This window comes from Macrotis lagotis, chromosome 7 (assembly GCF_037893015.1).
Source record: "Macrotis lagotis isolate mMagLag1 chromosome 7, bilby.v1.9.chrom.fasta, whole genome shotgun sequence".
Classification (NCBI taxonomy): Eukaryota; Metazoa; Chordata; class Mammalia; order Peramelemorphia; family Peramelidae; genus Macrotis; species Macrotis lagotis.
In genome coordinates, this window is record NC_133664.1 from 215,466,157 (window position 1) to 215,491,783 (window position 25,627).

At 32.9% G+C, this 25,627-nt stretch overlaps 1 protein-coding gene across 1 annotated transcript in view; it reads left to right on the top strand.

Annotated features, from left to right (window-relative positions):
• SLC2A13 (solute carrier family 2 member 13) overlaps positions 1 to 25,627 on the top strand; it is a 222,416-nt gene that overhangs the window by 165,754 nt on the left and 31,035 nt on the right. The window contains exon 6 of the mRNA XM_074194836.1: positions 12,981 to 13,101. Within this exon, the coding sequence (XP_074050937.1) occupies positions 12,981 to 13,101 (121 nt within the window). The remainder of the gene's footprint in view (positions 1 to 12,980; positions 13,102 to 25,627) is intronic.

Genomic DNA, 25,627 nt, shown 5'->3' on the forward strand with positions numbered 1-25,627 from the left:
AATGGGGATAGGATAGAGGTATTCCCAATAAGATCAAGGGTGAAACAAGGATGCCCATCATCACCACTACTATTCAATATCATATTAGAAATGTTAGCTTCAATAATAAGAGAAGAAAAAGAAATTGAAGGAATTAGAATAGGAAAGGAAGAGACAAAACTTTCACTCTTTGCAGATGACATGATGGTAATACCTAGAGAATTCCAAAAAAATCATCTAAAAAACTACAAGAAATAATTAGCAACATTAGCATAGTTGCAGGATATAAAATAAACTCACATGAATCCTCAACATTTCTATATATTACTAGCAAGATGCAGCAGAAAAAGCTAAAAAGAGAAATCCCATTCAAAGTTACTTCATACAATATAAAATACCTAGGAGTCTACCTGTCAAGGCAGACTCAGAAACTTTTGGAAAACAATTACAAAATACTTCTCACAAATAAAATTAGACTTAAATAGCTGAGCAAATATCAACTGCTCATGGATAGGCTGAATTAATATAATAAAAATGACAATTCTACCTAAATTAAACTACTTTTTTAGTGCCCTATCAATCAAAATTTCAAAATATTACTTTAAGAGTTAGAAAAAATTGTAAGTAAATTCATATGAAGAAATAAAAAGTCAAGACTCTCCAGGGATTTAATGAAAAAGTGCAAAAGATCTTAGCCCTACCAGGTCTAAAATTACATTATAAAGTCATCAAAACTGTCTGGTATTTACTTAGAAACAGTGTGGTGGATCAGTGGAATAGACTAGGTGCAATAGCAGGAATTGATTACAGTAATCTGATGTTTGATAAAACCAAAGCTTCCAGATTTTGGAATAAAAACTCTCTCTTTGATAAAAACTGTTGGGAAAATTGGAAGTCAGTATGGCAGAAACTTGGATTAGACCAACACCTCACACCCTATACCAAGATAAGATCAAAATGGATATAGGATCTAGACATAAAAAACAATTATTATAAGCAAACTAGGAGAATAAGGAATAGTTTATCTGTCAGATCTATGGGAAGGTAAGTAGTTTATGACCAAGGAAGAGAATAACACTATTAAAAATAAAACTAGATAATTTTGATTACATTAAATTAAAAAGCTTTTGCACAGACAAAACCACTGTAACAAGATCAAAAAATGTAGTAAATTGGGAAACAATTTTTACAACTAGTGTTTCTGACAAAAGACTCATTTCTAAATTATACAGAGAACTGAGAGTTACATTTAAAAAATGAAGACAAGCCATTTCCCAGTTGACAAATGGTCAAAGAATATGCAAAGGCAATTTATAGATGAAGAAATCAAAGCAATGCACAGTCATATGAAAAATTGCTCTAAACCACTACTTATTAGAGAAATGCAACTCACACCTCTCATTCTGGCCATTATGACCAGAAAGGACAATGATCCATATTAGAAGAGATGTGGGAAATCTGGAACACTAATACATTGTTGGTGGAGCTGTGAACTCATTCAGCCTTTCTGCAGAGCAATTTGGAATTATGCCCAAAAAAGCAACAAAAATGTGCATATGCTTTGATACAGCAATACTACTACTACTGGGTCTATACTCTGAAGAGATTATGAAAAAGGGTAAAAACATCACTTATACAAAAATATTCATAGCTTTTTTGTGGTGAGAAAGAAATAGAAATTGAGGGAATGTTCATCAATTGGGGAATGACTCAACAAACTATGGTATATTTATGTCATGGGATATTTTTGTTCTATTAGAAACCAGGAGGGATGGGAATTCAGGGAAGCCTCAAGGATTTGCATGAACTGATGCTGAGTGAGATGAGGGGAACCAGAAGAACACTGTACACCCTAATAGCAACATGGGAGTGATGATCAACTGTAATGGACTTGCTCATACAAACAGGGCTCATACAAACATTCAAGCACAATTTTGGGATATCTGTGATGGAGAATGTCATCTGTATCCTGAGAAAGAATTGGAGTTTGAACAGAGACCAAAGAATATTATCTTTATTTTTTTTAAAAAAAGTTACCTTATTATGTAATTCTGCTATATCTCATACTATATGTTTCTTCCTTAAGTCTATGATTTCTCTCTCATCACATTCAACTTAGATCAATGCATACTATCAGAATGATGTAAAGACTAACAAAGTGCCTTCTGTGGGGGGTGGGGGGAGGGAAGCAAGATTGGGGGGAAATTGTAAAACTCAAAATAAATAAAACCTTTCTAAAATATGTTATGATTTCATATTTGAAGATTCTGTGGAAGAAAACAGAATCATATTGTTTTATATTTTTCCTGAAAGGAAATTTTTTTATTTTTTTATTTTTATTTTTATTTTATTAAAATTATTTTTTATTTAAAGAATAACACAAGTTTTAATTCAATCCTTTCCTATGCCATATCTTATTACAGGTCTAAATCCTAGTGGAATTTACAATTAGATTACATTTACTTTTCATGACAAAAAAAGATTTTATTTCTTTCCATTTAAGTTTCTGCCTATCTATTTGCAACAATGTGAATTCTTCATCATTGTCCGTGGATGACACCTCTTCATTTTACCTTTCTTAGAGGGTTTAGACAACTTAAAAATAGATTTTGTTACAGAAGATTTTTCCAAAGTTTGGGAACTTAGAACTCATTTTCTCATAAATTCCTGGGACAGCCCACAAATATTCAAATCTAAAAATATTATTTTCATTGGTTATGCTTTGTCTATTCCAACTACCTCTTATAATTTTATTTCTGTGAACAAAACTTGCTTAGAATTTAGATCAATAGGAACCTAAGTTCAACTGTCTCATCAAGACCAAAACTTCCCTAAGTTTCTTTGCCAGTTCTATCTAATCAATGGGAACTCTCTCAGTTAAAAGGGACTTCTTTTATTAGGTGGTGAGTATAATGCCTCAACATTAATCTTCTGAAATCATCCTTTATCATTACTTTGATCAGGTTATTAAATCTTTCAGCTGTTTGCTGTACAATCTTGTTGTTATTGTATAAGTTGTTTACTCTGAATTAGTTTTCCTAGTCTTTTAAAATTTCTCCAAAATATCTTTCATAATTTCTTATAGCATAATAGTATTTCAATCCTTTCCTATACCATATCTTATATATCTATTCCCTAATTAATGAATCTTCCCATAGTTTCCAGCTCTTTGATACTACAAAATGATCTGAAATATTTTTGTAAATATGGTTCCTTTTCCTCTTTCTTTGACATTTTTGGTATAGATACTAGTGATGTAGCTGGATCAAAGGTTAGGCACAATTCAGAGATATTTTGTGTACAGTTCCAACTGACTTTTAAGAATAATTATAGCAAACTGTGGTATTTGATTATAATGAAATATTATTTTGCTATAAGAAATGACAAGCTGGAAGACATACATGAACTGATACAAAGTGAAGTGGGCAGAGCAAAGAGAACATCGTAAACAGTGAGAACAATATTGTATGATGAAAACTGTGAATTACTTTAACTATTCTCAATTATACATATCCAAGACAATCACAAAAGACTCATGATGAAAACTGCTGTCTGCCTCCAGACAAAGAAATGATTTTGTTTGAATACAGATTGAAGCATATTATTTTCTGCTTCTTCCTTCCTTTCTCCCTCCCACCTCTCCTCTTTCCTTTTTTCCTTCTTTGCTTTCTTCTTTCCTCCTCCCTCCTTCCCTTCCTTTCTTTGTCCTTCCTTTTCTCCCTCCCTCCCTCTCTTCCTTCCCCCTTCCTCTCTTCCTCTCTCCTTCCCTTCCTTCTCCCTGCTTTCCCCTCCCTCCCTCCTTCCCTCCTTTCCTTCCTTCCTTCCTTCCTTCCTTCCTTCCTTCCTTCCTTCCTTCCTTCCTTCCTTCCTTTCTTTTTTGAGTCTTCTTGCACAAAATGACTAATGTGGAAATGTTTTACGTGATCACACATCTATAACCTATATCAGACTGCTTGCCATCTCAGGGAGGAGGAGGGGAGGGGGGAAATAGAATATAGAACTCAAAAAAAATTTAAATGTTAAAAGTTGTTTTTATATAATTGATGGAAAATAAAATATTATTTTAAAAAGTTGTACTTAATTCAGAGCTTCTCTAATAGGCAATAATATGCTTAATTTTTTCATAACTCATCCAACATTTGTCCTTATCTAATTTTTGTCAACTTTGTCAGTATCATAGTGTAAGGAAGAATTTCAGAGATGTTTAATTTGCATTTCTCAAATTATTAGTATTTTGAGTATAATTCTTGATTTTTCTTCCTAGGAAAAATGATTATTAAAAAAAATCATTTATTTAATTTTCAGTTCAAAATTTTGTCCATTCCTGTAGGTCTTCCTATTCAGAAGACAAGGAATATGATATCCATTATACATGTGAATTCATGTAAAAAATACTTGCATATTAGACACATGTTTTTTGAAACAAGAAAAGAAAAAGTGAAAAAATGTGATTAAGTTTTTGCTTAAGAGTTCATTGAGTTCTCTCTCTCTGGAGATGAATAGTTTTTTCATTGTGTTTTTTATATTTTTTCAAGATCATTATATTCATCAGAATGGACAGGGTTTTCTTTACTTTTTTCAAAATAATTTATATTTCCCAAATTACATGTATAATTACATGTAAAGACAGTTTCCAACATTCATTTTTATAAGATTTTGAGTTCCAAAGTTTCTTCCTCCTGTTTAACAAGTAATCTAATACAGGTTACACTTATACAATCATGTCAAATATACCTCAATATTATTCATGTTATGAAAGAAGAATCAGAAAAAAGGGAAAAAACACATGAAATAAAAAGAAAAATAATTATATAAAAATAGTATGTTTTGATCTGCATTCTGACTCTATAGATCTTTCTCTGGATATGGATGGCATTTTCAATCACAAGTTGCTTAGAATTGTCTTTGATAATTGTATTATTGAAAAGAACTAAATCTATTGTGGTTAATTATTACACATTTTTACTGGTACTTTGTTTAGCATTCTCCTGCTTCTAATCACTTCACTCAGCATCAATTCCTATAATTCTTTCCAGGTTTCTTAAATATGCTTGATCATCATTTCTTATAGAACAATGATACATTCATATATTCAGTCATACATTCATTCAGTCATACCTTCATACGGTCAATAATACATTTAATTATTCAGTCATTCCTCAATTGATGGGCATCTGCTAAATTTTCCATTCTTTGCCACCACGAAAAGGGCTCCTATATATATTTTTGTAATGTGGGTCCTTTTCCCTTTTTATGATTTCTTTGGGATACAGATCTAGAAGTGGTACTTCTAGGTCAAAATGTAAACCTACTTTTTATAGTGCTTTGGGTATAATTCCAAATTATTCTGCAGAATGGCTGAATAAATTCACAACTCCACCACAAATTTTCCCACATCCCCTCTAACATTGATCATTTTCCTTCTTTGTCATGTTAGCTAATCTGAGGTGCTCAGAGTTGTTTTAATTTGAATTTCTCTAATCATTAGTGATTTAGAGCATTTTTTTCTTTTTTAATTAAAATTATTTATTTATTTTTTTAATTTTACAATTTTTCCCCTAATCTTGCTTCCCTCCCCCCACCCATGCTATACATTGATTTAAATTGAATGTGTTGAGAAAGAAATCATATCCTTAAGGAAAAAAACACACGAGATAGCACAATTACATTAATAAGATAATGATTTTATTTTTTAAAATTAAAGGTAATAATCCTTTGGTCTTTGTTCAACCTCCACAATTCTTTCTCTGGATATAGATGGTATTCTCTTTTGCACATACCCCAAAATTGTTGCACTGATGGAATAAGCAAGTCCATTAAGATTGATCATCAACCCATGTTGCTGTTAGGGTGTACAATGTTCTGGTTCTGCTCATCTCACTCAGCATCAGTTCAGACAAATCCCTCCAGGCTTCTCTGAATTCCAGTCCCTCCTGGTTTCTGATAGAACAATAGTGTTCCATGATGTACATATACCACAATTTTTAGCCATTCCCCAACTGATGGACATTTGATCAATTTCCAATTCTTTGCCACCACAAACAGGGCTGCTATGAATATTTTTGTACAAGTGATGTTGTTACCCTTTTTCATCATCTCTTCAGGGCATAGACCCAGTAGAGGTATTGCTGAATCAAAGGGTATGCACATTTTTTTTGCCTTTTGGGTGTAATTCCAAATTGCTTTCCAGAAAGTTTGGATGAGTTCACAGTTCCACCAGCAATGTATTAGTGTCCCAGATTTCCCACATCCCTTCCAACATTGATCATTATCCTTTCTGGTCATATCATCAGTCTGAGAGGTGTGAGGTGGTACCTCAGAAATGCTTTCATTTGCATTTCTCTAATAAGTAATGACTTAGAGCAATTTTTCATATGACTATGAATCACTTTGATTTCCTTATCCTGAAATTGCTTTTGCACATCCTTTGACCATTTGTCAGTTGGGGAAATGGTGGAGCACTTTTTATATGACTATGAATTAGCTTTAATTTTTCATCTGAAAACAACATATTCATATACTTTGATCTGTTATCAATTGGATAATGATTGTATTCTTAAAAATTTGGCTCATTTCTCCATATATTTTAGAAATTATAACTATATCAGAAATACTGACTAAAATTGTTTCTCAACTTTTTGCTTTCCTTCTAATTTTGGTTGCATTGCAAAAACTTATTTATTGATAATAAAAATCATCCATTTTACATTTCATAATGTTCTCTATCTCTTGTAAGATCCAGACAGGTAATTTATTCCTTGCTCTTCTAAATGATTATCACCATTTTTGTCAAAATTATGTACCCATTTTGATTTTATCTTGCTCTGAGGTTTGAGATGTTGATTTCTCTACTCTACTATTTTCTACTTTTCCCAACAGTTTTGTCAAATGATAGGTTTTTATCCCAGAAGTTGGACTCTTTGGGTTTATTCAACAATAGATTGCTTTAGTCATTGACGACTGTGTTTTGTTCACCCAACACGGATCCATTACAGTATTTCTTAGTACCATTTAGTTTTGTTAATTGTTGCTTTATAATATAGTTTTAGATCTGGTATGGTTAGGTACTTTCCTTTGCACTTTTTCATTAATCCCCTTGATATCTGTGACTTATTGTTCTTCCAGATTAATTTTGTAAGAATTATTCTAGTTTTATAAAACATTATTTGATAATTTATTGGTATGGTGCTGAATAAGTAAGTTAATTTAGGTAGAATTATCATTTTTGTTAATAGTAGTTTGTCCCCCCCCCCGCAAGAAATTGATTTTTTTCCCCAGTTATTTAGGACTAAGTTTGTTGATAAATGTTTTGTAATTGTGCTCCTTGAGTTTGTGGGTTTGTCTTGGGAATATTAGACTCCAAAATTTTATATGTTGTCTACAGTTGTTTTAAATGAATTTCTATTTCTATTTCTTGTTTGGTTGTGTTGGCAATATATAGAAAGCCTGACTATATGTGTGGCTTTATTTCACAACCTGTGACTTTAGATTTCTTAATTATTTCAAGTAGTCTTATTAGTTAATTCTCTAGAGTTCTCTCAATACATGATAATATCATCTGTAGAGTGATAGTTTCATTTCCTCATTACCTATTCTAATGTCTTCAGTTTCTTTTTCTTCTCTTATTGCTAAAGTTATCATTTCTAATATAGTATTTAATAGTAATGATGATGGATAATTCACCTCTGATCTCATTGGGAAAGTATCTAACTTATCCCTATTCCATCTAGTGCTTGCTGATATAGATAATACTTGTAGTTTTGAGGTAAACTCCATTTATACCCATGTTCTCTACTTTGTCAAAAGTTTTTTCAGTATTAATTGAGATAATCGTATGAGTTCTCTTAGTTTGAATATGGTCAATTATGCTGATTATTTTTTTTAATGTTGAACCGTCCCTGTATACCTGGTATAAATCCCACCTGGTCATTGTGTATAAATTGGTGATGAATTGTTGTATTTAAAATTTTATTTAAATTTTGTATCAAATATTAACTTAGGGAAATTGGTCTTTAATTTTCTTTCTCTCTTTTGGCTCTTTCCGTTTAGATATCAGTACCATATCTTTTTACAAAAAGAATTTGGTAGGATTTCATCTCTATTTTTTATAAATAATTTATATTAATATTAAAATTAATTGTTCTTTAAGTGTTTGGTAAATTTCCTTTGTAAATCCATTTGACCCTGGAGAGATTTTGTCAGGGAGTTTATATTGATGACTTGTTCTGTTAATCTGTTAAAGACTAGTTTAAATTTTTGTAAATATTCATGTATTTATTTAGTTTGTTAGATTTTTGGCTCATAGTTGGACAAAATAGTTTCTAATTATTGCTTTAATTTTCACTTCTTTGGTGGTGAACAGATTTTTTTCATTTTTTGACTGGAAATTTAGGTCTTTTTTCTTTTTTTATTAAGTCAAATTATAAACTCAGCTCTTAGTTTTTATTAGCTCAAAAGTTTTCTATTTTCAAATTTATTTTAATTTGGTATTGGGAATTTTTCATTTTTTGTCTAGTTTTTTTTTGGTTGTTTGCCCAATTCATTGATCTGTTATTTTATTCATGTAAGCATTTAGAAATTAATAGAAAAAATCCCCTATGTACTACTTTAGCTGCATCTCATTAATTATGGTATGTTGTCTCATTATTGTCATTCTCTTTGATGAAATTATTGATTGTTTCAATGATTTGTTGTTCGACCTACCCATTCTTTAGAATTAGATTGCTTGTTTTCCATTTGATTTTTTAATCTATCATTCCATGACTCCTTTTTACACATAATTTTTATTCTATCATGATCTGAAAAAGGATGTATTTATTATTTCTGCCTTTCTTGGGAATTTTTTAATACCCTAATTCATGGTCAGTTTTTGTGTAAGTGCCATGTATCATTGAAGGAAAAGGTATATTCCTTCCTATACCTTTTCCATTTTTCCCAGAGGAATATTATATCTAACTTTTCCTAAATTCTATTCATTTCCTTAACTTCTTTCTTCTTTATTTTGTTAGATCTATTTAGGTCTTAAAAGGGGCAGATTGAGGTCCCCCACTAGTATCATTTTGCTGTCTATTCTCAAAGAAGATCACAGAGAGATTATGTCATATCAAGCACATGAACTGAATTTGAATGAAGGGATGCTATGCTAAGTCAACGTCACTTTCTCCTCCAGAGCTATCTGGGCCCAGTGACCAGATATGAATCAGGATGATGGAGATGGCCCTGAATGTCAAACAATTAGGATTATGTGACTTGTCCAATGTCATACAGCCACTAAGTGTCAAGTGCCTGATACTGAATTCAAACTTTTATCCTTGTGATTCCAAGGGCAGTGCTCTATCTACCTTGCCACCTAGTTGCCCTTGGTGCATATATGTTCAGTATTGATATTGCTTAATTGTTTGTGATACCTTTATAACAAGATATAGTTTCCTTCTTTTTCTCTTTTAATTAGATCTGTTTTTACTTTTCGTTTGTCTGAGATCAGGATTGCTATCCTTTCTTGTTTTGCATCTGCTGAGACATAATAGATTCTGCTCCAGAATTTTATTTTTACTTTTACTCTACATATATATCTCTCTGCTTCAAAAAAGGTTTCTTGTAAGAAATATATTATAGGATTTTTCTTTCTTAATCCACTCTGATATTTGCTATTATTTTATGGAAGAGTTCAGCCCATTCACATATCTCTCTCCTTTCACCCTGTCACTCTTCACCAGTGTTCCCTTTTGACCACTGCCTCCCTCAATCTGCCCTCCCAGCTTCATTTCCCTTTTCTTTCCCTCTTTCCTCACCTTCTTCTGCTCTCTCTTCTGTCATCCCTTTTATTCCCCCTTCCCAATCCTTTTTCTTTCCACTTTCCACTCCTACTTCCCTATTAGGTAAGATGAATTTCTTTTTTCCATTTGATATTTAATTTTTATTTTTCCCATTACATGTTATGAAAGGTTTTCTACATTCATCTACATTAATATGCATAGTTATAATTTACATAATTTTGTTTCCAGCCTCCCTTCCCACCCCCCTCCCCTCAATGGCAAAGAGTCTGATGAGTATCATGTATATGCATTTGTGTCTAAAGTTTACAGATTAGATATTTTCTATATGAGGAATTAGGAATAAAGAAAAAGAAAGAAAATTATGAGAGAGGAAAGAAAAACCATAAGACAAATTTTTAAAAAGTGAACATAGTGTTCATTCAGATTCTGTAGGTGTTTCTTTGCTTTGTTTTGTTTTGTTTTTCTTCCTCTGAATGTGGATAGCATTGTCCATAACAGATCTCCCTAGATTGTCCTGGTTTCTGAACTGCTGAGAAGAGCTGCAGCCATCAAGGTTGATCGCCTCAAAATGTTGTTTTTAATGTGTACAATGTTCTCTTGGTTCCGTTCCCTTCCCTCAGCATCAGTTATTGTAATTCATTTCATGCTACTCTAGAGTCAGACCATTCATGGTTTTTTATAGAACAATATTATTCCAAAACATTCATATATCATAACTTGTTCAATTATTTCCAATTGATGAACATCCCTCAATTTCCAATTCTATGTCACTACAAAAAGATTTGTTATGAATATTTTGGAATTTTTTAATGATTTCTTCTGGATCTAGTCAGTATTGGTATGGCTGGGTCAAAGGGTCTGATCAGTTTTATTGCGCTTTGAACATAGCTTTATATTGCTCTCCAGAATGGTTAGATCACTACACAACTCCATCATCAATGTATTAATGTCCCAATCTTTCCACAACCTCTCCAATATTGATCATTTTCCCTTTATGTCATCTTAGCCAATCTTGTAGGTTTAAACTATTTAAATTTGCATTTCCCTAATCAGTAATGATTTGGGGAATTTTTTCATATGATTACATATAGCTTTAGTTTTTCATTTGAGAACTGCCTATTCATATCCTTTGATCATTTACCAGTTGATGAATGACTTGTAACCTTATAAATTTGATTATGTTGAGTACTTTCCTAATATTGAACCATTCTTGCCTACCTGGTATAATTCCTACCTGATCATGTTGTATTATCCTAATAATAACATGAGTAAACTCTTTGCTAAAATTTTATTTAAGATTTCTGCATCAATGTTCATTAGAATGATTAGTCTAAAATTTTCTTTGTTATAATTATTCCTGGTTTAGATATCAGCAAAATATTGGTGTCATAAAAGGCATTTGACAGAACTTCTTCATCTCCTATTTTTAAATAATTTATGAAGAATTGGAATTAATGTTCCTTAAATGTTTGATTGAATTCACTTGTATATCTATCTCAATCTGTAGACATTTTCTTGGGAAGTTTATTGATGGTTTCTTCAGTTTCTTTTTCTGAAATTGGGTTATTTAAGCATTTTATTTCCTCTTCTATTAATCTGGGTGGTTTGTATTTTTGTAAATATTTACCCATTTCACTCCGGTTATCAAATTTGTTGGCATACAATTGGGAAAAATAGCTCTGAATTATCTCTTTAATTTCCTCTGCACTGATGATGAGTTTATCCTTTTCATTTTTGATATTGGTCATTTGGTTTCCTTCTTTCATTTTTAAATCAGATTTACTAATTTTATTTTTTCATAAACTCAACTTTAGTTTTAATTATTAGTTTAATGTCTTATTTTAATTTTATTAATCTCTCTTCCTTTTCAGAATTTCTATTGTGATATTTAATTAGGGTTCTTTAATTTGTTCTTTTTCTAACATTTTTAATTGCATACCCAATTCATTAATCTCTACTTTCTCTATTTTATTCATATTCACATTTAGAGATAAAATTTTCCCTAAAAACTTCTTTTTGGATGCATACCACAAAGTTTAGTATGATATCCCATCATTATGATTTTCTTAGATGAAATTATTGATTATTTCTATGATTTGTTTTTTGATCAACTCATTCTTTAAAATTGTTATTTAGTTTCCAATTAATTTTTTTATTTGTCTTTCCCTGGTCTTACATGTAATTTTTATTGCATCATGATCTGAAAAGCATACATTAATTTTTTCTGTCTTTCTGCATTTGTTTGTAAGGTTTTTATACCCTAGAAATGGTACATGTCCTTCCAAAAAAAAAGGTATATTTTTATTCCCATTTAGTTTTCCATCATATCTAAGTTTTCTTAGATTTATTCACCTTCTTAAATTTTTTTCTTGTTTATTTTTAGAGATTTATCTAGTTCTGAGAGTGTGAGGTTGAGGTCCCCAATTATTATAGATGTGAGAGATTAATATATTTTCATTAAATGTTTTTATATTGCATATTGAGATGTTCCTATATTAATAATGAGTATAATAATAGTTAATATTTAGACAGTACCTTAAAGTTTGCTAAGTTAATTATCTCATTTGCTCTCATGTCTCACAGATTAAGTTGTTAATGATAATAATATTTTAATAGAATCTTTAGAATTTGTCAATTAGTATTATATTGACTGTTCCGCATTTCAAATGTTCAAATATGTTCCTAACTTTAGAGCACAGAGCCCATGAAACACTCTCTGAGGAACTTTTATCTACCTTTAGAACTCTGCACTGGTGCAACTGAGCTTTATCTGATTCTCAGCAATCATATTGTGCTTGAGCACGTCTGAATATTTCCTCTCCTCCATCACATTTCTGTATTGTATCATATTCTTTTTTGTATTTGCATTTGATTCTAATTCCTGTACTGTCAGGGAAGTGCCTTGTGTGAGCAAGTCCCTTGCTTGATCAGTGTTTATCAAACTGAACTATCTTTGAAGCAAACCCCTTTTATTTATCTGTACTATGTCTTTAATCTATGATTTTGAATTTATACTTACAATGGTACTATCCACAGTTCAAAGTATGATAACAGATTATTATCTGCAAATGATACTGTGGATATCTTAGGGAGCATACTTTTATGTATTCTATACTTGTATGGAGATCAGTTCAATATATTTTCTAAAATTGTAGCAAATTTAATATAATATTGTAGAGCATTCTGTATCCTTCTCTGAAACAGTATATTTTATCATTATTTTAGGTACTTGTGTAGCTCTCATTATCCTTGCTTTGGGATTTTTGCTGTCAGCTCAGGTCTCACCACAAATCTCTCTTAAGCCAACAGCTCCTTCAGATCAAAACTCTTCTTGCACAAAATACAGGTGAGGCTTTTTCACCTTCTAGAACATTTTGCTTAATTTCTCAGTTTTTAAAATGCCTTTAGAATTACCATTCTGAATATAGATCTTATGCAAAACAATCTATGCCACAAGACATTTATAGATATTACAGTAAATTTTATTTACATGTTTTTGAACTTATTGAATCATGGAATTTTACCATGAGGTAGAGTTTCCCATGCTTACCAGATGCAGCTAAGGTAAGATTACATGGTCAATTAATAGTAATGTCATATTATTGTTCTACCTCTGTAATTTTTATTATATTTGCTTATCTTACCCATGAGATATTGATATTTTTGCTGGAAAAAGACATTTTAAAGATAAGAGATAAAAAAAGAAGGAAGAATTGGGAACTCAGGACAAATGACCCTTATTTTTTCTGTAAAATGTGAGACTTATCTTCATCTGAGAGGATAAGGAGAAGAAGAGATATGGGAAAGTTAAGGAGGGATTAGAGTGGAAGAACCACAGTAGAGAATGAGATAGTGAGTTGCTTAGAGAGGCTAGCAACAGTGAGGAACTGGAAGTCATGTGGAAGGGGAAGAGAAGTCAGAGGGGAATATGAAAAGCCAATAGATTATGGTTTCAGAGGGATTTCAAAATTCTTGAACAAGTGGCATATGAATGGGTTATGGCATTGAGAGATCATACAAAAGAAAGCTGAAAAGTAGAAGGAAGAAAGGACAGATTAAAATGGGAAGAATGAATGTGCACAATGTTGGGGCATGGTTTTAAATAAAATTTATAAAACATTGGAGCAAAGTCAGAAGAGGAATGAAAGCTGGCTGGTATGACAGGCAAAACTTTAAATATTTGATGAATCAAAATTTGAGCCTCTGAGTATATCAGTTTATTAAGCAATGTATATGCTATTTGCATAACAAATCAAGAGCATGAATCCTCAGATTTGGTACTGGACCCCCAAAACAGGGTAAGACATATTTTTATGCATTTAAAACAAATAAGATCAATTAATTAAAAGAAAACAATGAACCAGGATAAAATCAACCAGGGTTAGTCTATATGATTTCTTTTTTTTTTTTAGTTTTTGCTAGGCAATGGGGTTAAGTGGCTTGCCCAATGCCACACAGCTAGGTAATTATTAAGTGTCTGAGACTTGATTTGAACCCGGGTACTCCTGACTCCAGGGCCAGTGCTTTATCCACTGCGCCACCTAGTCGCCCCATCTATATGATTTCTAATTGGAGGGAAAAAAAAAAACTTTCCAAGTTGGGAGTGGGAGAGTGGAGAAAAAGGTGTCCTACTCCTACAATTGTCTGTTTTCAATCAAAGGAACAGAAAAATACAAACTGATCAACCAGTAGGGAGATGAGGTTTTTAAGCAGAAAAATCAGGTTTTTATTGATTGAATAAATTTAATAAATGAATAGTGAAAATTTTTATATTTTTCATTTACACATAAAAACAATTTTTGCAATTCGTTTCTTTAGTGTTCCAAATTCTCAGGGGCAACTAGGTGGTGGAGTGGATTGAGCACCAGTCCTGGATTCAGGAGGACCTCAGTTCAAATCCAGCCTCAGACACTTAATAATTACCTGGCTATGTGACCTTGGGAAAGTTACTTAAACTAATTGCCTTGCAAAAAAATAAATAAATAAAAACATAAAACAAAAAAGTTTCAAATTTGTTTCATTCATCTCTTCCATTCTTTCTCCCTGAGACAGCAAGCAATTTGAAACAGATTATGTGAAATATATGTCTGCATTAGCTATATTGCAAAAGAAAGCAAAAGAAAGACGTCAACAAATGGAGATAATCACTTTTGGAGCTTCTTCAGGAAGTCAGGCACAGTAATGGACTAATATTGAAACTGTATAAGTTGGTCAATCATTCTTGAAAACAATTTGGAATTATGCTCAGAGAATGACCAAGATGTCTCTTTGACTTAAGAGACCTCATGGCTAGTCACATTTCCTAAGGAGGCCAGAAAAAGAGATTCCATATATAGATTCAAAAGCATAAAGGTTCAAATCCCATCTGTTAAGTCTGTGTCATCTTGGACAAACACAATCTTTAGACCTTTTTTCTCATATATAAAATGAACCTAATAGTTTGACCAGATGGACTACAAAGTTTTTAATGACCTCTGGTCCCATTAATGGTCACATCAATCTACTATGGCTACCAAGTTTTGGGGGAGGGAAAGTATGGAAGAAGTCCCCCATCTCCTTCAGTCCAAAGGAAGGGTGCCTAGCTCTCCTTTAGAGAATGAACTCATTAAAAAGACCAAGATCTCCTACGGTGTACAGAACCATTTCCAGTTGTACTAATTCGTTTCTGGTCGCGGGACCAAGATGACTCTGGAGGAGAAAGTGAGCCTGGTAACTTTACACAGTCCTTCCTCAATGAAATCCAATTCACTTGCATATTATGGCTATCATGATGTCACGGTCCTCTTTGAAAGCAAAAGACAAACTGCAAAGTTCTTAGGAGTTCATTATACCTGTTAGTTATGTACACAATTTCACCCTATTGAAGTCCTAAGGATTTCTTTTTTATTATGTTTATGTTTTTAATGCCTCTCTTGAGTCTTATATTTGAAAATTACATTTTCTATTCAACTGATTTTTTTTCCATCATGAATGTTTGAAAGTTCTTTCTTTCACTGAATATTTTTTTCTCCTGGCAGAGTATACTCAGTTTTGATGGTTAATTTATTCTTCTTTGTACCCCTAGCTTCTTTACCTTATGGAATATCATATTTCAAGAGCCTCAATACTTAATAGCTGCTGAATCTTGCATTAATCTGATTGGGGCTCTAACAACATTTGAAAAGTTTCTTTCTGGCTGCTTGCCAGAAAACCTTGGAGTTCTGGAATTTGATTATAATATTCATGGGAATTACAATTCTGGGATCCCTTTCAGGTGGTAATTAGTGAATTTTTTCCATTCTGGGATATCAATTCAGGTTTCCTTGATAATTTTTTGAAATAACATATCGAGGCTTTTTTTTCTTTTATCATAGTTTTCAGATAGAAGAAATTGACAAAAAGAAAAAAAGCCTAGAAGAGTTATTTTTAGAAATTATTATTGAATTAAAGAACTTCTTAAAAAGTAGAACTGGAAAAAATAGATGAAAACTTTGAATCCAATGACACATTTCAAATTTTCTTCTGTATTTTTCCATTCTTTTGACGTTCTTTTATTGTTTCTTGTTGTCTCATGGTGCCATTAGTTTCCACTTGCTCAATTTTAATTTTTAAAGAATTATTTCTTTAGTGAGATTTTGCACCTTCTTTTCCATTAGATCAGTTTTACTTTTTAAGAAGTTCTTTTCTTCAGTAATTTTTGTCTCTCTTTTACCATTTGTCCAATTCTATTTTTAAGGTATTATTTTCTTCTGTAGAACAGCTAGGTGGTACAGTGTAGTCAGGAGGACAGGAGTTTGAATCTGACCTCAGACATTTGACACTAACTAGCTGTGTGACCCTGGGCAAAACACTTAAACCTGATTGCCTTGCAACCAGGCCCATCTCCAATTGTCCTGATTCATATCTGACCTCTGGACTCAAATAGCTTTGGAAGAGAAAGAGAGGCTGATGATTTAACACAGCATCCCTGTACTCAAATCCAATTCATTTGCTTGTAATGGCATCACCTCCCTAATGTCATGGTCTTCTTTGAGAATGAAGGATAAGCATTATTTTCTTCTGTATTTTTGTGCCTTCTTTAACAGGCTGTTCTCTGACTTTTAATGATTTTCTTGCATATTTTAATTTTTGTTCCAAGTTTTTCCTTTTCTTCTCATATTATTTTGAAAACCTTTTTTTTGTGATCCTCCAGGAATAATTTTGGAACCTATGGCCCTGTCACATTTTTCTATGAAACGTTGCTGTTTTGACTTTATTTTCTCCTGTGTTTGTGCCTTCATCTTCCCTATGGTCATACTAACTTTGTATTGTCAGATTCTTTCCTTCTCTTGCTTATTTTTCTTTTTTTTTTTGATTTATAACTTTATATTAAAAGTTGGACATTTCTCCTAGGGATTTTTTCTAAATTTGTCTGGCATTGTGATTACTACCCCTGCTTTTTTATGTGATAAATTCTACTTTTACATGATTAAATCTTACTTGCATTTTATCTTTGGATGTATCTCTCATTTTTAGTGTTTCTTTCGAGCAACATATTTTGAATTCAAATTTCTATTTTATGGATAAATTCATCCCATTCACAATTAAGCGATTTTCCTTCATCCTATTTTTCCTCACTCTTTTGACCCTATTTACCCTATCCCTCTTCATTCCTTGAATTTACTGCTATCTTGTCCTCTTAACCTTAACTTACCTACTGCTCTAAGAATCCCTTGTTTATTTTCTTCCCTAGCCCTGTCTTCTTGTCTTTCTATGTCTTTCTGAATTTAGAAGAATTTTACCTTTATATATTTATATGTATATGTGTGTGTGTGTATATATATATATACATATAAATATATATAAATAATTTCCCTTGTTAACCAATTACTGATGAAAGTAACGTTCTAACACTACTCACCCTAAAATTTACTAACTTTCCCTGTATCTATTTTTCCTTTTATGCCTCATTTGTATGAGATAATTACTCCTTTTGATCTCTGCCTACACAGATTTATTTATTTATTTAAAAACATGGAAATATTTATTAGAACTGATGTTAGGAAAAGTAAACAGGACCAAGAAAATACACAATGAATACAAAAATATGAATGAAATCAATAATGAAAAAATCAAAACTGAATGCTATGAAGTTATAATAACCAAATTTTACCCTGAAAAAGTGAAGTGAAAAGATAGTTCCACCTCTGTTCTGGTGTAGAACACTGAATATAATGTCAGATTTTGTGGATTTGTTGTTTAATTACACTGATCTTTTTTTTCTTTTTTCTTTAAAATTATTTATTAAAACTAAATGCTTACTGTGATTTGATAGAGGGAGGGATACATTGGGAATTATAGGTGACATTAAAACAAAAGGATCAAAAATCTACTTTAAAGGAAAAAAAGGCCATTTAGTCAGGAGACTAAGGAGGAATATGCAGTTGCCAAACGATCACGGGCCCATTAGAGATGAAAATATTTTTATGATATTTTATCAAGTTGTCATATGAAGTTATAAAATTCAATCTATAAAGATTCTAGCCAGTCCAGGTTCCACATTTTTACAATTATTTTTTATTAAAGATATTATATGAGTTTTACAATTTCCCCCCCCAAACTTACTTCCCGCCCCCCACCCCACCCCCACAGAAAGCAATCTGTCAGTCTTTACTTTGTTTCCATGTTGTACCTTGATCCAAATTGGGTGTGATGAGAGAGAAATCATATCATTAAAGAAGAGACAAGAAGTCTAAGAGGTAACGAGATCAGACAATAAGATATCTGTGTTTTTCTAAATTAAAGGGAATAGTCCTTGAACTTTGTTCAAACTCCACAGCTCCTTAACTGGATACAGATGGCACTCTCCTTTGCAGACAGCCCCAAATTGCTCCCAATTGTGGCAGTGATGGAATGAGCAATTCCTTCAAGGTTGATCATCACTCCCATGTTGCTGTTAGGGTATACAGTGTTTTTCTGGTTCTGCTCATCTCATTCAGCATCAGTTCATGCAAATCCCTCCAGGCTTCCCTGAAATCCCATCCCTCCTGGTTTCTAATAGAACAGTAGTATTCTATGACATTCATATACCACAGTTTGCTAAGCCATTCCCCAATTGAAGGACATTTACTTGATTTCCAATTCTTTCCCACCACAAACAGGGCTGCTATAAATATTTTTGTACAAGTAATATTTTTACCCTTTTTCTTCATCTCTTCAGGATATAGAACCAGTAGTGGTATTTCTGGGTCAAAGGGTATGCACATTTTTGTAGCCATTTGGGCATAGTTCCAAATAGCTCTCCAGAAAGGTTGGATGAGTTGGATGAGTGTGATCCTCCAGGAATAATTTTGGAACCTATGGCCCTGTCACATTTTTCTATGAAACGTTGCTGTTTTGACTTTATTTTCTCCTGTGTTTGTGCCTTCATCTTCCCTATGGTCATACTAACTTTGTATTGTCAGATTCTTTCCTTCTCTTGCTTATTTTTCTTTTTTTTTTTTGATTTATAACTTTATATTAAAAGTTGGACATTTCTCCTAGGGATTTTTTCTAAATTTGTCTGGCATTGTGATTACTACCCCTGCTTTTTTATGTGATAAATTCTACTTTTACATGATTAAATCTTACTTGCATTTTATCTTTGGATGTATCTCTCATTTTTAGTGTTTCTTTCGAGCAACATATTTTGAATTCAAATTTCTATTTTATGGATAAATTCATCCCATTCACAATTAAGCGATTTTCCTTCATCCTATTTTTCCTCACTCTTTTGACCCTATTTACCCTATCCCTCTTCATTCCTTGAATTTACTGCTATCTTGTCCTCTTAACCTTAACTTACCTACTGCTCTAAGAATCCCTTGTTTATTTTCTTCCCTAGCCCTGTCTTCTTGTCTTTCTATGTCTTTCTGAATTTAGAAGAATTTTACCTTTATATATTTATATGTATATGTGTGTGTGTGTATATATATATATACATATAAATATATATAAATAATTTCCCTTGTTAACCAATTACTGATGAAAGTAACGTTCTAACACTACTCACCCTAAAATTTACTAACTTTCCCTGTATCTATTTTTCCTTTTATGCCTCATTTGTATGAGATAATTACTCCTTTTGATCTCTGCCTACACAGATTTATTTATTTATTTAAAAACATGGAAATATTTATTAGAACTGATGTTAGGAAAAGTAAACAGGACCAAGAAAATACACAATGAATACAAAAATATGAATGAAATCAATAATGAAAAAATCAAAACTGAATGCTATGAAGTTATAATAACCAAATTTTACCCTGAAAAAGTGAAGTGAAAAGATAGTTCCACCTCTGTTCTGGTGTAGAACACTGAATATAATGTCAGATTTTGTGGATTTGTTGTTTAATTACACTGATCTTTTTTTTCTTTTTTCTTTAAAATTATTTATTAAAACTAAATGCTTACTGTGATTTGATAGAGGGAGGGATACATTGGGAATTATAGGTGACATTAAAACAAAAGGATCAAAAATCTACTTTAAAGAAAAAAAAGGCCATTTAGTCAGGAGACTAAGGAGGAATATGCAGTTGCCAAACGATCACGGGCCCATTAGAGATGAAAATATTTTTATGATATTTTATCAAGTTGTCATATGAAGTTATAAAATTCAATCTATAAAGATTCTAGCCAGTCCAGGTTCCACATTTTTACAATTATTTTTTATTAAAGATATTATATGAGTTTTACAATTTCCCCCCCCAAACTTACTTCCCGCCCCCCCACCCCACCCCCACAGAAAGCAATCTGTCAGTCTTTACTTTGTTTCCATGTTGTACCTTGATCCAAATTGGGTGTGATGAGAGAGAAATCATATCATTAAAGAAGAGACAAGAAGTCTAAGAGGTAACGAGATCAGACAATAAGATATCTGTGTTTTTCTAAATTAAAGGGAATAGTCCTTGAACTTTGTTCAAACTCCACAGCTCCTTAACTGGATACAGATGGCACTCTCCTTTGCAGACAGCCCCAAATTGCTCCCAATTGTGGCAGTGATGGAATGAGCAATTCCTTCAAGGTTGATCATCACTCCCATGTTGCTGTTAGGGTATACAGTGTTTTTCTGGTTCTGCTCATCTCATTCAGCATCAGTTCATGCAAATCCCTCCAGGCTTCCCTGAAATCCCATCCCTCCTGGTTTCTAATAGAACAGTAGTATTCTATGACATTCATATACCACAGTTTGCTAAGCCATTCCCCAATTGAAGGACATTTACTTGATTTCCAATTCTTTCCCACCACAAACAGGGCTGCTATAAATATTTTTGTACAAGTAATATTTTTACCCTTTTTCTTCATCTCTTCAGGATATAGAACCAGTAGTGGTATTTCTGGGTCAAAGGGTATGCACATTTTTGTAGCCATTTGGGCATAGTTCCAAATAGCTCTCCAGAAAGGTTGGATGAGTTGACAGCTCCAACAACAGTGTAATAGTGTAACAGATTTCCCACATCCCTTCCAACAATGATCATTATCCTTCCTGGTCATATTGGCCAATCTGAGAGGTGAGAGGTGGTACCTCAGAGAAGCTTTAATTTGCATTTCTCTAATAAGTAATGATTTAGAGCATTTTTTCATATGGCTATGAATTGCTTTGATATCCTCATCTGTATATTGCCTTTTCATATCCTTTGACCATTTGTCAACTAGGGAATGGATTTTGTTTTAAAAATATGACTCAGTTCTCTGTATATTTTAGAAATGAGTCCTTTGTCAGAATCATTAGTTGTAAAGATTGTTTACCAATTTACTATGTTTCTTTTGATCTTGGTTATAGTGGTTTTTATCTGTGCAAAAGCTTTTTAATTTAATGTAATTGAAATCATCTAATTGGTTTTTGGTGATGTTCTCCAACTCTTCCTTAGTCATAAACTGCTCCCCTTTCCATAGATCTGACAGGTAAACTAGTCCTTGCACTTCTAATTTGCTTATAGTATTGTTTTTATGTCTAAGTCCTGTAATCATTTGGATCTTATCTTGGTAAAGGGTGTTAGGTATTGATCTAATCTAAGTTTCTTCCATGCTAACTTCCAATTATCCCAGCAGTTTTTATAAAAGAGGGAGTTTTTATCCCAATGGCCGGACTCTTTGGGTTTATCAAACAGCAGATTACTATAATCATCTCCTGCTTTTACACCTAGTCTATTCCACTGGTCCACCACTCTATTTCTTAGCCAATACCAAACAGTTTTGATGACTGATGCTTTATAATTTTAGATCAGGTAGGACTAAGTCACCTTCTTTTGCACTTTTTTTCATTAAGCTCCTGGCAATTCTTGACTTTTTATTTTTCCATATGAATTTACTTACAATTTTTTCTAACTCCTTAAAGTAATTTTTTGGAATTTTGATTGTTAGGGCTCTAAATGGATAGTTTGGTTTTGGTAGAATTGTCATTTTTATTATATTAGCTCTGCCTAAACATGAGCAGTTGATATTTGCCCAGTTATTTAAATCTGATTTAATTTGTGTGAGAAGTGTTTTCCAATTGTTTTCAAAAAGATTCTGAGTCTGTCTTGGCAAATAGACTCCCAAGTATTGTAGGTTGTCTGAGGTTACTTTGAATGGGACTTCTCTTTCTAGCTCTTCCTGCTGTATCTTGCCCGACATATTTAGAAAAGTTGAGGATTTCTGAGGGTTTATTTTATAACCTGAAACTTTGATAAAATTGTTAATTGTTTACAGTAGTTTTTTGGATGATTTCTTGGGTATTTAATTGAGGATTTTTTATTTGTTCTTTCTCTAATTATTTTAGTTGCATGTTTAGTTCACTGATTTCCTCTTTCTCCAGGTTATTCATGTAAGCATTTAGAGCTATAATATATATCCCCTGAGAGTGGCTTTGTATGAATCCCATAGGTTTTGGTATGTTGTTTCATTATTATCATTATCTATGATAAAATGGTTAATTTTTTCTATAATTTGTTTTTTGGTCCACTCATTTTTTAAAATGAGGTTATTCAGTTTCCAATTTGTTCTGGGTCTATATCTCCTTGGCCCAGTCTTGCATATGATTTTTATTGCATTGTGATTTGAGAAAGATGTATTCACTATTTCTGCCTTTCTGCAGTTGATCATTAGGTTTTTATGTCCTAGTACATGGTCAATTTTTGTATAAGTTCCATGTACTGCAGAGAAAAAGGTATATTCCTTTCTATCCCCATTCAGTTTCCTCCATAAATCTACCATATCTAATTTTTCTAACAAACTATTTAACTCTCTAATTTCTTTCTTGTTTGTTTTATGATTTGATTTATCTAGACCTGATAGCGGGAGGTTGAGGTCTCCAACTAGTAGAGTTTTGCTGTCTATGTCTTCCTGTAGTTCTTTAAGCTTCTCTTCTAAGAATTTGTGTGCTGTCCGACTGGGTACATATATATTCAGTATTGAAATGACTTTACTGTCTATGGTACCTTTTAGGAGGATAATATTTCCTTCCTTATCTCTTTTAATGCTATCTATTTTTGCTGCTGCTTTGTCTGAGATAAGGATTGCTACCCCTGCTTTTTTTTTACTTCAGCTCAAGCACAATATATTTTGCTCCAACCTTTTACCTTTACTCTATATGTATCTCTCTGCTTCAAATGAGTTTCTTGTAAGCAGCATATTGTAGGATTCTGGTTTTTAATCCACTCTGCTACTTGCTTACTTTTTAATGGAGAGTTCATCCCATTCACATTCAAGGTTATGATTACTAATTCTTTATTGCCCTCTGTGCTATTTCCCCTCTGTTTGCATTTTCCCCTCTTTCCCCGCTTTTATCCATATTCCCCAGTATTTTGTTTCTGAACACCACCACCTTCAGTGTGTTTGCCCTCCTATATCAACCCATCCCCTTTCTTTCCCCTTTCCCTTTTTCCCTTTTCCGTACCCTTCTTTTTGTTATTTCCCCCTTTTCCCCTTATTCCCCTTCCCTTTCTCCACCCCCCTTCCCCTTTTTCCCCTTTTAATACTTGAAAGGTTAGATGTTTTATAAGTTAACTGAGTATGTGCAGGTTGACTTTAAGCCAAGTCTGATGAGAAGAAGATTCGGGTGTTTCTCATCTGCTCCCTTCTTCCCCTCTATTACCATAGGTTTTTTGTACCTATTAGTACCTATTACCCCATTCAATCCCCTCCCTCATGTCCCCCTTTTTAAGGAAGTAGTGTTGTTTAGGTCATTCTATCTGAGTCATAGAAAATTCTGAGTATCCCTCATTTCTACCTAATTACATTCTGTCTAATAGAGTTAAAATTCTTGAGAGTTATTAGAATCTTTCTCCAAAGTGGGGTTGAAACCAGTTACATCCCATTGGATAGCAGTCTCATGGATAGGTCATGAATGTCCATCACTTCTGGCAAGGTATAGTCTCTCTGTCACAATTTTCAAGATTTATGAGAGTCTTATTCCTCACACAGGGATATAGCCAATTTCATCTTATTGGATAGCCTCTTTTTTCCCTTTTACCTCCCCTCTTTTTTTTTATCTTTTTCATGTGTCTCTTGAACCTCCTGTTTGATGTCCAAATTTTCTATTTAGCTCTAGTCTTTTCATCAGGAATTTTTGGAATTCTTCCATTTTGTTAAATGTCCATTTTATTCTCTGGAAGAGAAGACTCAGCTTTGCAGGACAGCAGATTCTTGGCTGCATTCCAAGCTCCCTTGCTCTTCAAAATATCTCATTCAAGGCCCTTTTATCCCTTAATGTTGATGCATCCAGGTCCTGTGTAATCCTTACTATGGCTCCTTGATATTTAAATTGTTTCTTTCTGGTTGCTTGCAGGATTTTCTCTTTTATCTGATAGTTCTGGAATTTGGCCATAACATTTCTTGGTGTTTTCATTTTGGGATCTTTTTCTGGAGGGGATCGATGTATTCTTTCAATGACTACTTTGCTCTCAGGTTCCATGATATCAGGGCAATTTTCCATCATTAGATCCTGTAATATTAAACCAGGTTTTTTTTTTCTTTTAAATGTTTTCAGGAAGTTCAGTAATTCTCAGGTTGCCCCTCCTCAACCTATCCTGGAGGTCAGTGGTTTTGTTGATGAGGTATTTTACATTTTCTTTTTTTTTCTATTTTTTGATTTTGTTTAACTGGTTCTTACTGTCTCATGAAGTCGTTAGTTTCTACAGACTCCATTCTTTTTTTTAGGAGGAGTTATCTTCATTAACTATTTGCAACTCCTTTTCCAATTGGCCAATTCTACTTTTGAGTGAGCTTTCCATTTGACTAGTTGAGGTTTTGAGAGAATTATTTTCTTTTTGCATTTTCCCAATTGAGGATCTGAGATATTAGCATTTTGTATTTGTCCAATTGATGATGTGAGAGATTTATTCTCATTTTGTCATTGTCCAATTGAGGATCTGAGAGATTTATTCTCCTTTTGTATTTGTCTAATTGTACTTTCTAAGGTTTTGTTTTCTTGTTGCAAGGTATTAATTGTCTCTCCCATATTTTTAAGCTCCTTCCTTATTTCTTCAAGGAAGTCTTTCTGTGCTGGAGATTGTATTCTCCTCAGAGGTTCCAGGTCTCTCTGAGTTAGGGTCTTTCCCTTCCAAGAATTTTTCTATGTATCCACCTTTCTGCTGACCCTCCTTCATTTTGCTAAGATCTTGAGTTGGGGAGGGGCTGGTTCATAGGGCTTGGGATCGCTAAAGGCTTTACTCACTGAGTGCAGTTTCTCTGGCTGGCCAGTATGAGGTGCTGGTTGCTTTCTCTGGAGTGTCTGTGACATTGATTGAGGCCTTCTCCCTTTGCTTGAAGAGAGGATGTGGAGCTATTGAATTCTTTTGCCTTCAATCAATGGTGCTCTTTACCCTGGCCTGAGGTTATTCCTCAGCTGGGCTGGTTCTTCTGCTCACACACCTGGGCCTGAGGCAGAATTAGTT